General features: G+C 40.4%; 1 protein-coding gene across 4 annotated transcripts in view; it reads left to right on the plus strand.

The window, feature by feature from the left end:
• The window catches only part of DOCK4 (dedicator of cytokinesis 4), a 368315-nt gene that overhangs the window by 283048 nt on the left and 70598 nt on the right, over positions 1-14669 (plus strand). For all 4 annotated transcript variants that reach the window (XM_033088115.1, XM_033088114.1, XM_033088112.1 and 1 more), the window contains exons 26-27: positions 909-1007; positions 12133-12227. In XM_033088115.1, coding sequence (XP_032944006.1) covers positions 909-1007; positions 12133-12227 — 194 coding nt within the window. The remainder of the gene's footprint in view (positions 1-908; positions 1008-12132; positions 12228-14669) is intronic.

The following is a 14669-nucleotide window of genomic DNA, read 5'->3' on the forward strand; positions in this document are numbered from 1 at the left end:
CTGTGATTACAACTGTTTAAATGTGATTAGAAGCCGATAAATTCTTTGCTGAACCAAACTGGTTGCATTGAAAACAAATATTTTAAATTAGAAATGCATTGGGAAATGCAAGTGATAGCAGTTTTATAGGTCTTCAAATCTATGATGCTATGTACATTTTTTTCACTATTAATTTTTAAGATTTGGACTTTGCTGGAGTCAGTCACATAGTCCCTGAAAAAGGATTGCAGTTAACTTAAACTGTTTTTAAAAGGAGATCGAAACCAACTTATGCAATATGTGGCTTTCTGTACACCTTGCGTTAGCAGGTGGGCACTGTGATGAGCTAACGAAGGTTATGTGAATTCAAAAATGGAGCACAAAGTTACACGAAGAACTTTGGTCAGAAAGACCCAGGAATAAAACTCCAACTCGGCCGATTTCTAGCTGTGTGACTTTGGGCGAGCTTTGTAGCCCACTGCACCTCCCTTTTTCCTTCTTTAAGTGAGCACCATACCTCCTACTTCATAGCGTTGGTATGAGGCTCAAGTGGTAAAATGAATGAAGGCACAGGAAACGCCAGGTGAATGGTTGGGGCCTCATTGCCTTGTCTCCTTTAAGTGTGTGGTGTTACTTCCCTAGAGGAAAGCTTTCATCCAAGCAAAATAATCCACCTTAAACATACCAAGGAAATGGTAATCATCTCAGAGAGAAATTTTGACTGTGTTATTATGGTTAATTTAGATTAAGAAGACTTCACAGGGTGAGTTTGGATCAGTGTGTGTGTGTGTGTGTGTGTGTGCGCGCGCGCACGCGTTTTACTTGAGGGTAGTTCAGAGTAAGTCACTGATGTTCTTTTATGTCCTTACTAAAATATATATATATATATATACATATAAATATACTTGCCTTTTTTTTGTTTTAATTAGGGGGAGTTTGTTGCTTGTCTCCTGTCCCTATTACGACAAATGACAGATAGACATTATCAACAGCTTCTTGATAGTTTCAATACAAAAGAAGAGCTACGGGTAAGTGACATTAAAAAAATTTTTTTTGGTATATCTTTTTAGCACGTTCCTTGACAATTGCTTTACCTGTCTCCACTGAATTGTGAGCTATTTTTTTTCTCAGCTTCATCCACACATCTGCTCATCTATATTGGCTCTTTAAGACCTCTGTACTCAAGCAAAGTAATGATCTCTTACTTTGGATAAGAATATAGGATTTAAAACACCTACCATCAAAGTGCAATAAACCAGAAATAATGATAGAACTAACGAGACCAAAGCACATAGACTAACTCTGGTTCCCTGCACTTGGAAATATTGCCTTCATGGAAAGTAAGGGAGCATATAGAAATATATTAGCTGATCTTATCCCTCTAAAACCACAGTGAGAAATTCTGGCTAGGGAGACAGAGTTGTAGTTGACATTCTCTATCAGCTCTAGTCTAATCAATACACTGTGCTAGTCTGACATGCTGACATTAAATAAAAAATATTGATGCCAGGTTTATAAATATCCAATTTTTGCTGAGATTTCGGGAACTTTAATGCTTTCTTTATGGTGTTCACTAAAAGCTTAGGAGTTGATTGTCCTCAGTCGGAGAAATGACCTGTCATCTGTCCTTATTTACTTTCATTTCTCTTCCATCTCTTCAGTTTTCCAGACAACTTCATACGTAAAGCATCATAGTGGAAGGGTTGCTGAACTGCTGGGGGTGAAGGATAGGACGGTGGGCACAGACGGACTGTAATGTTGCATGATGGGAAGATGTCACAGTACCTTATGGGAGATTTGTAGATTTTTTTTTTTAATATACACAGTGCATAGGGGTTACTTATCTGTGACTTTTAACTGCCTCGAGGAGGTTGTATGATCTCAGAATAATCTTTCAATTACGTTGGAGCAGTTGACAAGCCAAGTCATATGAAGTAAAGAAATAGGTTTGGGCAGATGTCGTCTACCTAGCAATCAGTTGATTGACATAAGCCCACGTCTGAAAATACCACGCTTTTCATGCTTACGTTCATTCTTAAGTTTAGAATTAAAAGTGGATAAAAAGGCATTAGAACTTACCCACTCTACATACAGAAGTCCATGGGGTTAAAAAGGAAGATAATTGTACAGTTATTAACTTTCATCCGACTTTGGATATTTAACACTGTTAAGGAGCCATTCGGTTTTACTTAAGAAGTCTATGACTTCCTGTTTCAAAACTTCATATAGGAAAAGGCTGCATATTTTCATAGAGTCTGGGAACAAAGAAACAACAGCAAGGCATAGATTGAAAAACATGAGTCATTGAATCTCGGTATTAAATTTTGTGCTTTAATATTCACGTGAACAACAAAGCAAATGGAAGTGATGAATATAGTAGTTTACGTGGGCTTGCCTCATTTCAGGCAGCCACACAGCTTCTCAAAGGACTTATGTTTCCTTCTTCAATATTAACGGGGCCTCAGGTCAGGAAAATTGGTTAATGATATAAATGATTTCATCTGTCCTTCTGAAAGCATAGATCGAGCAATGCAGGCATACCTAGTACTCTTGGTTTTGTTCTGTAACCAGGAACAGAAAGCGCAGTCCCTGTAGGATGGGAAATCAAACTGGTTTTAGGTATTAGCACCATGAGGGGCCACTAAAACCAGGGTTAACTCACTGAGCTTGGGAGCATCTGGGACTTGATGTCAACTGTCATCCCAAACTCAAGACAAGAGGAAAACTCCCCAAGGGAGGTCTCAGCTGAGAGCTGCAAGCAGAGTATGAGTGTATTGGACATATCAGGCTGGGACATTCAGATCTCTCCACTAAAATGTCACCCGGATATCCTAAGTGATAGCACATCTGCCATTCCACCTTTATAACAGTTATTAGAAATTGGAATATTTTAGTTTATTTGTTTATGTGTATCCCCAAACCCCAGCCACTAGGTCATAAGTTCCTTGATGTCAGAAACTTTGGCTGGTTCATTGCTGTCCCTTCAGATCCCAGAACACACCAAGCTCATGGCAGACATTCAAGAAACACTTGTTGACTGATAGAATGTAGAGTGTGAGGAAGAGAGTGGTGAGACTTAGGCTCTTTGAATGTGTACGGACTTTGTGTGGAGGACATTTGGAAGCTGGAGAGTTTTGAGAAAGGAGAAAGATAATCACATTTGAGTTAAGAAAGCCCTGTCTGGTTGTACTATTGCAAATGGATTAGCTAAGGTGAAGACGGGACACGCAACCCTTTGAAGAATTTGATGTAGTAATCTAAGCTACAGATAACTGTGGCCTGAAACCAGTGATCATGATGATAGATTGGAGGGGCACTTAGGAGGTTGAGTTGGCAGGACCTGATGACTGGTTGTATGAAAAGGTGGAGGAGAGAGATTCGTTGAATTCCCAGGTCCTCTGACCTGGCTGGATGCTGGTAGCAGTCAGTGCCTGAGGAACCCAGCGGGTGTTCGCATCCAGGTGTAGGACCCAAGATAAACACAGTTTCAGCCAGAGTTTGGTCACCTGAGGGGCATCCAAATGGAGATGTCTTATAGACGCGGTCTGATGTTCAGGAGACAGAGCTGGACCACATATGTGGATTCAGAAACTATCAGCCAGTGAATAATAACTGACATCAGGGGAATAAATGAACATCAAAGAAGCATGTGGAGTATGAAGTTAAGGGACCTAAATAGACTCCTAAGCATGAAGGAGGAAGACGTGGTGAACAGTGCCTGCTACGGCAAGGCCACGTCATATCATAAAAGGGTTCATTAACATTGTCGGTGAACTTGAGCAATTTCAGTGCAGTGGTGAGGGTAGAGGCCAATGTGTCATGGATGGAGAAATGAAAAAAAAAAAAAAAAGATACAGTGGATATACACTCTGTTTCGAGAAGAGGAGGAGACCTTGGCCACTGAAGGAGAACCTTGGATGTCAGAGAAATGTGTATGGTGGATGAGACTTAAGCATGTGTAAATATTAATGATGAGAGCTGGGAGAGGGATAAGCTGAAGACATTCTGAGAATCAGAGGTGCTGACCCACAGGGGGAGGTCCCTGAGGAGGCAGCAGGGGGGGTCAGAATCAGCCTGGCCCGGGAGGATGGTTAGCTTCCCAGTGCAAGGATGGGATGGGAGTAGCTGGCGAGAAGGCAGGCTCCAGGCCATTTATTTTAGTACAGGCCGATTATTCATCTGCTTTTCATCTGTGTTTTACTAGTTCAGATGTCACCTTTTGACAAATAAACTTTTTCTGTTTTCCATTTGCTTCAATGTCAAATATCCCTATTTATGCTACTGAAACCTATCATGCAAGATTTTTCAAAGATAATATTAATAGCACTGGTCCATAGTCCCTTATCCAGAATCCTTCATACCAAATGTGTTTCAGAAATCAGAATTTTTGGGATTTCAGAAAGATAATGTGACCCGTATATGGTATGCTGTGTAGCAACCCCAGGGGGGGTTGTGGTAGGAACGACAATCAAACGTCTTAATTTTTCTACAGGTAAAAAAGTATTCATTCTGTGTGGGACAAGGACTATAAATAGTTCAGTTTAGGTTTTGTTGCCAAATGGATTGTAAAACTCAAAACCTTAGAGGACTTGGGATTCAGGTGTCTGGGAAAGGCCCTGAGAACCTCTCACAGCAAACCTGTACGTAGAACTTAGCACGTGCAAGGTACTGTCCTAAGAGGTTGGTTAATATTAACTCATTTAATCGTCAAACAAAGCCCGTGAGGTAGGCACTGTTCTTGCTTCGTGACATGTGCCGGTTATTTGGTTCAACGAACGTTTGTTGAGCCCCTTGGCTAGACATTAGGGTTGTCAAGACTAATAAACAGTCTCCGTTGCTGCCTTCGTGTCACTACGGCGTCTAGTCATGAAGTGGTGAGTGAGCGTGCTGTGTGTACACGGCCAGCGTGTCCTGCGAACACCTCAGCCCACCGCCACGACACGGCACGGGGTGGGGGAGGCTGCGCTCCATGCAGCACCGTTTCCCCGCCCGCCTCCCCCCTCTTCCCACCCCCCACCCCGCACCCCCCACAGTGCAGATGGAGCTGATATGATGCCCTAGGACTTGGGAGGGCTGGGCCCATTCTAGGAGCACCGAGCTCTTCGCTCAGGCCGCTAAGCTCTGCTTTTTCCTAACCTTCCCTAAACTTTAAACCCGAATCTTTGCTATCTAATTGTATCACCTGTCATTTGTCAACACGTTAAAAGTAGTAAGGTGGTTCTACTCATGAAGTGGGAATGTTCTGAGAAAGGCCAAACTAATAGAGGGAGAGTGATGAGGAGGTTTTTGTATCTATAATACACTTAGGTTGGAAATTGAATAAATAAGGGAACTCGCAATGAGGAAAAGTACAGCTTGAGAGAGGGGTGTACATGGAAAATTATAACTCATGTAGGGATAGGACACTAAAAGTCTCATAACCTTACTGGTTTCATGTAGTGAGTGAAACTCTACGTCCTCCTCTCCTCCATACACGGATAGTTTAATCCTCAGCTGCTGTTAACACCAGGGGTGTGCCCTCGCAGACTATTTTCTCTACTATATTCACGCACACATTTTAATGGAATCATACTATTCATATTGTGCAATAATATGGGTATTATATAGCCCCCTATATCATGCATTTTTCTGAATCTCATTGTATGATGCTACATAATTTAATCCTTCCCCTTCTGATGGGCATTCAGGATGTTTCTGATTTTTAACATTAGAAACGATATTGCAAAACAAACAAAAAAATATCTTGCAGCATATATCTCTATGGACTTGTGCCCTCATTACTGTAGACTGAGTTCCCGGAGGTAGAGCTGTTGGATTGTGGGATGTGCATTTTACATCTTCAGTAATACTGACAAATTATATATTGAGATTTCAAAATTAATATTGTTTACATTTAAATCGTTCATATTTTTTATAGACTTTTTTATTCAAAATTAATATTTTTTTACATTTAAATCATTCATATTTTTTTATTCAGAATTAATATTTTAGTTGTTTATTCCTAATGTCACTGCTTTTTTTTTGTCAATTCAGAGAAAGGTTTGGCCCAGCAGTTCTCAGTGGTTCTCTAAATCAAAGTGAGATTGGAAAGTCTGTAGTTCTCAAGTGCCTGCTAAGACTAGTGGCGTTCTAACTCCATTCTTGCTTGAAGAACCTGGCTGTCTCCAGGGTTATTGTTGGAGTGGCTTCAGAATGGCTTTTGAACAGTATGCCATTTCTTCTCCTGGGTCCTCGGGTACTTGTGTGTGAGTGGTGTGACTCACCATGTCTCGGGCGTGTGTGGGGGCGAGGTCCTGCGGGCTGCTCCTCAGCAGGTTGAATTCTTTCCTTCTCTAGAACATGGCATTATTTTACAAGTGAACAAAAGCAAAAGCGAAGATGTGATTAGGGTTATTTTTTCCTCCTCCTGTAGTCAGTGATGTTTTATTATACACCCACCTTCTGGGGGCTAAAATTCTGTCCACAGCCTGGCATTTATGTATATAGAGAGCAGTGCGATCCTGTTTTTTGTTGATTAGGAATTTTCATATAGATGTGGGATCCTGCTTTAAGGTGTGAGGTTATGCACATCCTGGAAGTTACGTGCAACATTATTAGAACCTTCCGTTGTCACCGCGGTACGGCCCCCAGCTTTCAAAAGTCATGTCTGATCAAGTCTCAACCCAAGTTTAGAGTCTGAGGAGTTCCCAGTACCTATGGGACCACGTCCAAGCTCTTTGTCAGGTTTTCTCTGTCCTCAGGCTACCTTCCAGCCTCCTTGACCTCCAACCCTTTCCAAACACCTTTCACTCCAGCCACTGAAAAGTTCTTAACAAATCATATATATACAGCAGGTGCCAAAAAAATGTATACACCTTTTAAGAAAGGAAAACTGTATTAAAATTGTAATACTCAATATATACCAATTACAAAAGATGAATACAAGTCCCATTTGACTTCTGCAATTACAAGAAGAGCTCAAAGTGGTTACCATCAGCGTCCAGACACTTCTGATTACGGCAAACTGCTGCTTGAGTAATGTTGACCAAAATGTCCACTTGTATACATTTTTTGGCATCCCTGGTGTGTATATGTGTGTGTGTATATATGTATATATACACACATACATATATATACATATATATGTATGTGTGTATATATACATATATACACACACACATATACACATACATATATACATATATATGTATGTGTATATATATGTATATAATTTTTAATTCCTCTGAATCTTTTTTTTTTTTTTTGGTCTACCTGCAGTGTCTACTCCAACACCACGTCACTTTCATTGTCTAATTTGTACCCCTATTAATCCCTTCCTTGCTTTCAACTCAAGCTATAAAATCCAGCTCAGGTATCACTTTCTTTTCTTTCTTTTTTTTTTAACATTTTTTTTTATTAGTTTCAGGTGTACAAAACAATATAATAGTTAGACATTTATCAAGGTATCACTTTCTGATGAAGTCGTCTCAGACTGAAGCCTCACTCAACCCCCACCCCTGCTCTGTGTTAGCACGAAACAATGCGTTCTAATTATTTGTTTCCTTGTATTCTTGATGACTGTGGGCTCGGAGAGAGTAGCGACTGTGTCACTCTGTCTTAAGCGCAGAGCCTGGAATATTAATCTTTGTGGAATGAATCAACCCTTTTAATAGATGTCTGCCCTTTTTAAAATAAATAAATAAATAAATAAATAAATAAATAAATGTCTGCTTGCTTCACAAACTATTTTTTTTCCATATAATTAGTTTGACTTCTAGTCTTTATTACAGAAAAAAATAGTTCTATAGCCCTCGAAGGTTGAGGCCCATTTAGGAGTTATTATTGCATAAGGTACTTAAACATTTAATTTTAAGGATATGAATTTCAGTGTGATAATGATTCTTAACACCCTTGAATTGAATTTAAATCCCATATCAAAAGTGATACATGTTTGAAATTTGTGGCAACTTTTTAAACTAACATTTGCCTGTAATCTAAGTCATAAGTACAGGAAATGTGTTGTGAGAAGGCTCTGTCCCATTCATTGCTTCTGGCATAACGAGACAGCATCCCGGTCTACCTGCCTCACGATGGTGTCTTTTCCGGATGTCTTAGCTCAAATTTCCTGATCTCAGAATTCCGCCTTCTGTGTCTCACCAATCCTGTTCCATACACCTGATTCTTATGTATGCTGTCCTGATTTCATGGTATCATGTGCAAACACAAGACAGTTTTTTATACATTATAGTCAGACAATCCTTATAAAACACGAATTTGGTCCTCTCGCATATCTGCGTCAAACACTTCAGTGTCCCCACAAGGCTCTCAGGGTAAGTTTCCCAACTGCTTACCATAGAAAGGTATGAGATTTCTTTATCTTTGTTTTTTGTCTTTGATTGGTCCCTATTTATTTATGTCTCGTTTATTTGTTTTTCTTTGGTCCCTACTTGTTGTTTTATCTCTGTCATCTATCTACTTTATCTATCTATCTATCTATCTATCTATCTATCTATCTATCTATCTATCTATCTTCTATTTGTCTATCTATGATCTGTCTATCATCTTTCTACTTATCTACCTACCTATGATCTATCTATCTATCTATCTATCTATCTATCTATCTATCTATCTATCTATCTATCTATCTATCTATCTCTCCATCCATCCATCATTTATCCCTGTTGATCTTTCAGCTCTTTTCTTGCCACTGACTGTGTCCGAGCACCCCTGTTCTCTGTTGCCTCTGAGGCCTGCCAGGTGCTCGTTCCTCAGCGTGGACCACCTGGCCCTTAGACTTACCCTCACTGGCAATGCATGCATAGATCTGTGTGGTTTTAGATTGTCACTCATCTGTCCCACAACAATGTGAGCTCCATGGAGGTGAAGATCACGTCTGACTTCCTGTGCTGTGTGTGGCATGTTATAGGCCCTGCATAAATATTCTCGCATAATGAAGGAAAGGATATGTCTTATCCCACTAGGTGTCTCCAGCATCTAATACAGTGCCTGGCACATAGTAAAGCACCTAATGTATATGAGTGAATAAACGTTAGTGGCATTTCTGGAACCATAACAACTGCTCCTGCTTTCTTTTCTGTTTGAATGTGGGACTTTTTTTTTCTTTTGGAAGGTTTTCACATGAACTGCCTTACTTGAATCTCTTGCACTGCTGAAAAAGTATTTCTGTAAAGTATCAGCTCCCTGATTCATTTTTTTTTATTTTGAACCCTTACTTGAATAATAACCAGCAATGCAGTTTAATTACCATGTTGTGCTATCTGAAGTCAACACACTAAAAAAGAAGTAAACAAAATAACAAGCTGCTCCGAGGCTGCCAATTTTAAAATGCTGGCATATGAAATACTTATTTGTGCTATCCAAACCAGAATATTATTGTAACAGTGGTTTTTTTTTAATTGTATAATTGGTTACTTAGTTTTTATTATGTGTGCAAAATAATTTTATATATCTATGCAAAAGCACATGTTTAGTGAAATGATCAGAGCTGAAAAGTACTCTTGGAGAGTCCAGACAATGAAGTGCCACTGTATTTGGGAACAGAAGGATGGGGACATTGAAGATTCTAGCATTCAGGTCTTAGTGCTTTACAGGATTGGAACTGAGTTTGAAATGAAACCTGTTCCCAGCAATTGGTGAGAAATACTTGCTGAACTAAATTAGATATAAGTGTCACAGTGGAAGGTGTTTGTGTGACCGTCTGATGAAACATTCGCCAACAGTTTAGAAATAAGAAAACTGTTTGTGAACTACATGAATTGATGAATGATCATATTAACTTTTTTTTAATCTCCTTTAACTACAAGGGAGCTTGAAGCCCCTCATTTTCCAAGTCTGAGAGCTCAGGTACAAGGAGGTTAAAATAAGTTGCCATGGTCATTAAGCTAGTTACTTGCAGAGCCGTGATTAAAATCTAGGTTTTCTGATTTTCATTTTCATTTCATTGTTCTCTTATTTTCATTATAAGCTTTCTGCACGTCAGTGTGTTTGGTTCTGGAAAGGTAGCTGAAGCTTGAATGGATACTTTCAAGAACTACTTGAGACAGGAAAGTTTTCTTAGGGGAAATAAAGTGTTACATTAATACATAGGCATTGGCACAATGTCACCGCCTGCCATGCCTTTTATTTTGTGAGATACAGGGGAATAGGAAAATGCCTATACCTAGAATAACTGTCCCTCAGTCCCCAGCATTACAAATGAACCACCAAATTTGCTCGCCTGTGAGATGGATGTCTTGCTTCCTTAGCCAGTTCTTTCAGCCATTTTTTTCCTCTGTGCAGCTGACATCACCCTCCCCCTGTACACACACACACACACACACACACACACACACACACACACACACACACACATTGTTGCTAAGGGCACTCCCTCCAATTTCCAATTCTTTTAAAACTTTTGAGAAGAAAAGATGAAATTTCAGTATCATAGAGTTTGTTTAAACTATTCCTAACTAATGATAGACTGTGAAAAACAAATGACTCCCCACTATCATTCTTCTTTAATATCTATCTAAGCAAATGCAACAAGGTAGGAAACTGCAGGGGGGGTAACTCTCCGACGGGTGAACACAAGCATCAGTTTCTGCAGGGGTTACATGTATTCATGTCTGGGAAACCTGCAAGAATCAACTGAGAGCCCATTGAGAGTTTTAGAAATGCATTGAAAAGGGCTTCTCAACTTTACCTATCCCATGGGAGGGCTAGAACGTGAGGTGTTTCCCCGAATTATCTGACCTGCAGTGGAATACATTTGGGAAATTGTCTAGACATGACAGGATCTGTCTGGCCTTTTAAAGACCGATGATCTAGTGGGCACGCGACCACGTGGTGTGTGCATGTCAACGTATGTGTTGTTGATGCCAAAGAAGCCGAAATAAATTCTTGTCAAAATATTTATGGGCTTCATCAGAGTTGTTAGAGTATGTTCACACACACACACACACACATGCACACATGCACATGCACACATGCATGCACACACACCTACCACATGTTTTTTTGTTTTTTTAGATTCTGTCTCTCTATCTTTTGGTTATGAGTAACAACCATAAATTTTATATGCACGTAGTTTACATGTTTAACATAATGTGTTGTTGGGTTTGATAAATAAAACTCATGGTTTTTAATTTTTTAAGCAACACCATGCTTTCGCCTTCAGTCAAGTTGTTAGAGATTTTCCTAGCAGCACTTGAAGTTACAAAAAAAAAAAATAAATAAGTTTTCTAGTTAATAAAGTCACAGCTGGATTGAGCCCGTCTCTTTTTCAGAGGGCAAGCTGCATTTCATTCATTACATGTGGTGTGTTATCTGCTTGATTCCTGTTTAAGTGTAAGGTGCTGTATTATCCTGGGCCCTATTTATTGCAGTATTCTAAGGTGAGATATTTTCCACGTCTGATAGGAGCTTCTTGTCAAGAGTATTTACAGGTAATCTGGTTAAAGATAATACTTTAGTAAATGCCACTGCTCCTGGTGTGGTATCTCAGTGAAGAATACCTGAACACTCAACGGTAATTGAAAAATAAAGAAAAAATAAAGGAAACCTTCACACTTTCATGGCTTCTGAGCACTTGTTAACTACGCTGGACTCAGCCCACATTCCTGTTGGTATCTGTTCCCCCCGGCACACTCCGATCCAGTAAACCTCATGCATCCCATTAATATTCCATCTTCAGAATGCCCTGTAAGGAACACGGGTTTTTGCTTAAGGTGCTTTTTAATGAACGTAACTTTCTAAATTTTGATACCACTTAAAAGGAAGCAGAACTGGGCCAGCACTGTATATAGTTCCCTTGCGTTGAAAAGTTCTGATGTTTAAGACACTGTACTAGAAGAAAGAGAATACATTTGCCTGCTAATCTTCTATTGCTAGTTTTCCATTTTATTTCTAAAACCTACGTTTTTGGAGCCTGCAAGAAGAGATGGAAAGTCATGTCCACTGTGCATGAGTAAGAGAAAGAGTAGGGGACCTGAGAGCAGGATAGCAAACTGATTGGGTGCTGAAAATGGGGAAGGTGATGGTCAAGGTTTGAAGTAATGTTCCCTTCTTCTCTGTCACTGCGTTAGAAATGGTAACAGCAGCAACGTGCATGCGTGTGTGTGTGCTGACGGTTACAGTAACTCCATAAAATGGTCTGTTTCCTCCTTCCCCCAGGATTTCCTGCTGCAGATATTTACAGTGTTCCGGATATTGATACGCCCAGAGATGTTTCCAAAGGACTGGACTGTTATGCGCCTCGTGGCTAACAAGTAAGACATTTCAATTGATGATACTCGCAGTTCATTGTTGAGGGGTTGAGCAGAGGACTGCGCAACCTTTGTAGGTGGGTCTCAAGTTCAAAACCTCCAAGTTTTGGGGTTCTTTTTCTTTCCCTCTGAATTAACTTCACTCTTTTTTTAATTCATCACTATTTGTTTTAAGTAGGTGATATGTTAACGTGGCTGAAAAATTAACAGCATTACAGAGGATGTCTGAGAAGTGCCCCTCCACCTACCTGGTTTATCCCCTCCCCCAGCTGGTAGTAACCACTCCGCTTAGTTTCTTGCTTGTCATTCCAGTGTCCCTTTATGCACAGCCTTGCAGGAAGCAGAGTATATACACTCTTCTACACTATGTTCTTTCCTTTAAAAATCCTGGCGATTTTCCTTATTTCCTTATTTATACAGAGAAAGTCCCTCTTCCTTTTCTTTTTTTCTTTTATACCTATATAGTATTCCATTGAATGGATGTACCATAGTTTATTTAACCAGCCCTGTTGCTGGACACTTGAGCCATTTCTGATGTTTCTTAATTCATTTTAACTGAGCAGAATACAGGTACTGAGTGCTGGAAATGACATCTGACCCCGAGGTGGACTTATGCCTTTTATACATCTAAGTGACATGGCCAGTAGAGAGTTGACAATTGTGCTCTGAACTGCAGACAGACATTTGGGAAGTTATGATGTAAAGTTGAATCTCAGAGTTGCTCAAATTAGCTTGTGTTAAGCATATCAGGCAAAAAATAATAATCTGAGGTAAATGCTTGAAGGAATAAGAGTGAGGAAAGGAGATTGGGGGCCAGTCAGAAAGGCGGGAGACGTTGCGGAGAGGAAGTGTCATGGATTCATCTGTGCCCTGGCTTCATTTCTCTGATGTCTCAGGGTTACAGAATGAAGATGAAGTTCTGTAGGAAACCGGCCTGGTCTTTACTTCCACATTTGTAATTTATCCCATTTCCTAAGCACTCTTACCCTCCAGCCCACATGTGCCTGCTTCTCCTTTCTCTTCTTCTCCAGTCCCCAACAGCCTCATGAAGGTGGGGTTTTCCAGGTATCTATCTATGGGCCAGAGACACCCTGGGTGCTCCCCAGATGCCTAGGTATGATGGTGGCCCCAAAAATACAGGAATTGGTTTTTATTAGACATGCCTAATGTGTCTGATGCTGCAGTATACATTTATAGACGTGGAGGTGTGAAAATGATATGTTAAAAACTTCGTGAAGTAACAAATACTGAAATATGGCATATTATGTTTTACATAAGTACAGAAGCAGCTTTTCCATTTGGAAGACTAATTGAGACTCCTGAAATAGTCCTCTTTGGAATTTAGCATATTAAGTTTGATATCTGTGAGGAGAATCAAGTATCTCTTCATCTGGGTGTCTGGGTGCTACAGAGTTACGTGGGAGCTTTGGGTCACATATCTGGCCTTATTACCAGAGATCAAACATTGTGGGGTCCTGGCCAGGGCTATACGGTAATCCAGAGAGCCAGAGGGGCAGGGGTCTGACTGCTGACGTCATCACACAGCATCGTCATTGGGTCATTCTGCCCACCCTGTGTGCACAGGGATGTTTTGACTTGAGTTAGAATTTTCAATGGCAGAAATTCAAACGGAAAGTAAATTTGACATTTTGTTCCTTATGTACACAGGCTCTGCTTGAGCTTCCTGAAAACCATGACAACCATGAGGTTTTTTTGATATTAAATGTCATCTCTCTCTGCCCCACCTAAAAAGCTCTACTCCGTTTACGAAGAAGTCATGGTCACAATAGTACATAACAGACCTGGAAGTATTCAGCCTGCTTTTGGGTAAACACGTTATGTTCCAGGTTTTCATCTACAGTGTTAACCAAATAGGAATAAGATTTTGTTTGCGAGGAGCTCTGTGTAATACGTCCACACAGGCGATTGCTCCCATAGCAAACCCGAGAAAACGGCCATTAACCTTTACTAGATGCAGCAATCTCATTCCATTGCCACCCAAGTCTGTGCCAGTGGGAATCGCCACTGCTTCTCCCCTGGCGGCGGCAGGACTGCCTAGTTCCTAGGCAGGACTCCAGGGCCTGCGGCAGCACCTGCTGTCTGCTGTTCTTCACCTTCTCCTTCCCTCTTATCTCCTCCTTTAGCAGCCCGAACCCTAGCCCGTTCAAAAGCATGTGAGATGTTCTCTTGCTTTACAAATGCAGTTTAGTCCAGAAATACGGTAAGCCTTCAGCTACTTGCGCTGTGCCTGTAAAAAAAAAAAAAGATTAACTTCTACAATACGGGGAGAAAAATTAATTTCCGAAATACGTTGAAGATTCATTCAGTATGTTAGAGAGCATACACTGGAAGGAAAAGGTTCCCCTTTGCTAAACTGCAGGCACAAGTCGCAGGAGCTACATCTGCATGTCTGAGGTTGATCTCCTTTTTCATCCATGCTGCTAA

Source organism: Rhinolophus ferrumequinum, chromosome 20 (genome assembly GCF_004115265.2).
Source record: "Rhinolophus ferrumequinum isolate MPI-CBG mRhiFer1 chromosome 20, mRhiFer1_v1.p, whole genome shotgun sequence".
In the NCBI taxonomy this organism is placed as follows: Eukaryota; Metazoa; Chordata; class Mammalia; order Chiroptera; family Rhinolophidae; genus Rhinolophus; species Rhinolophus ferrumequinum.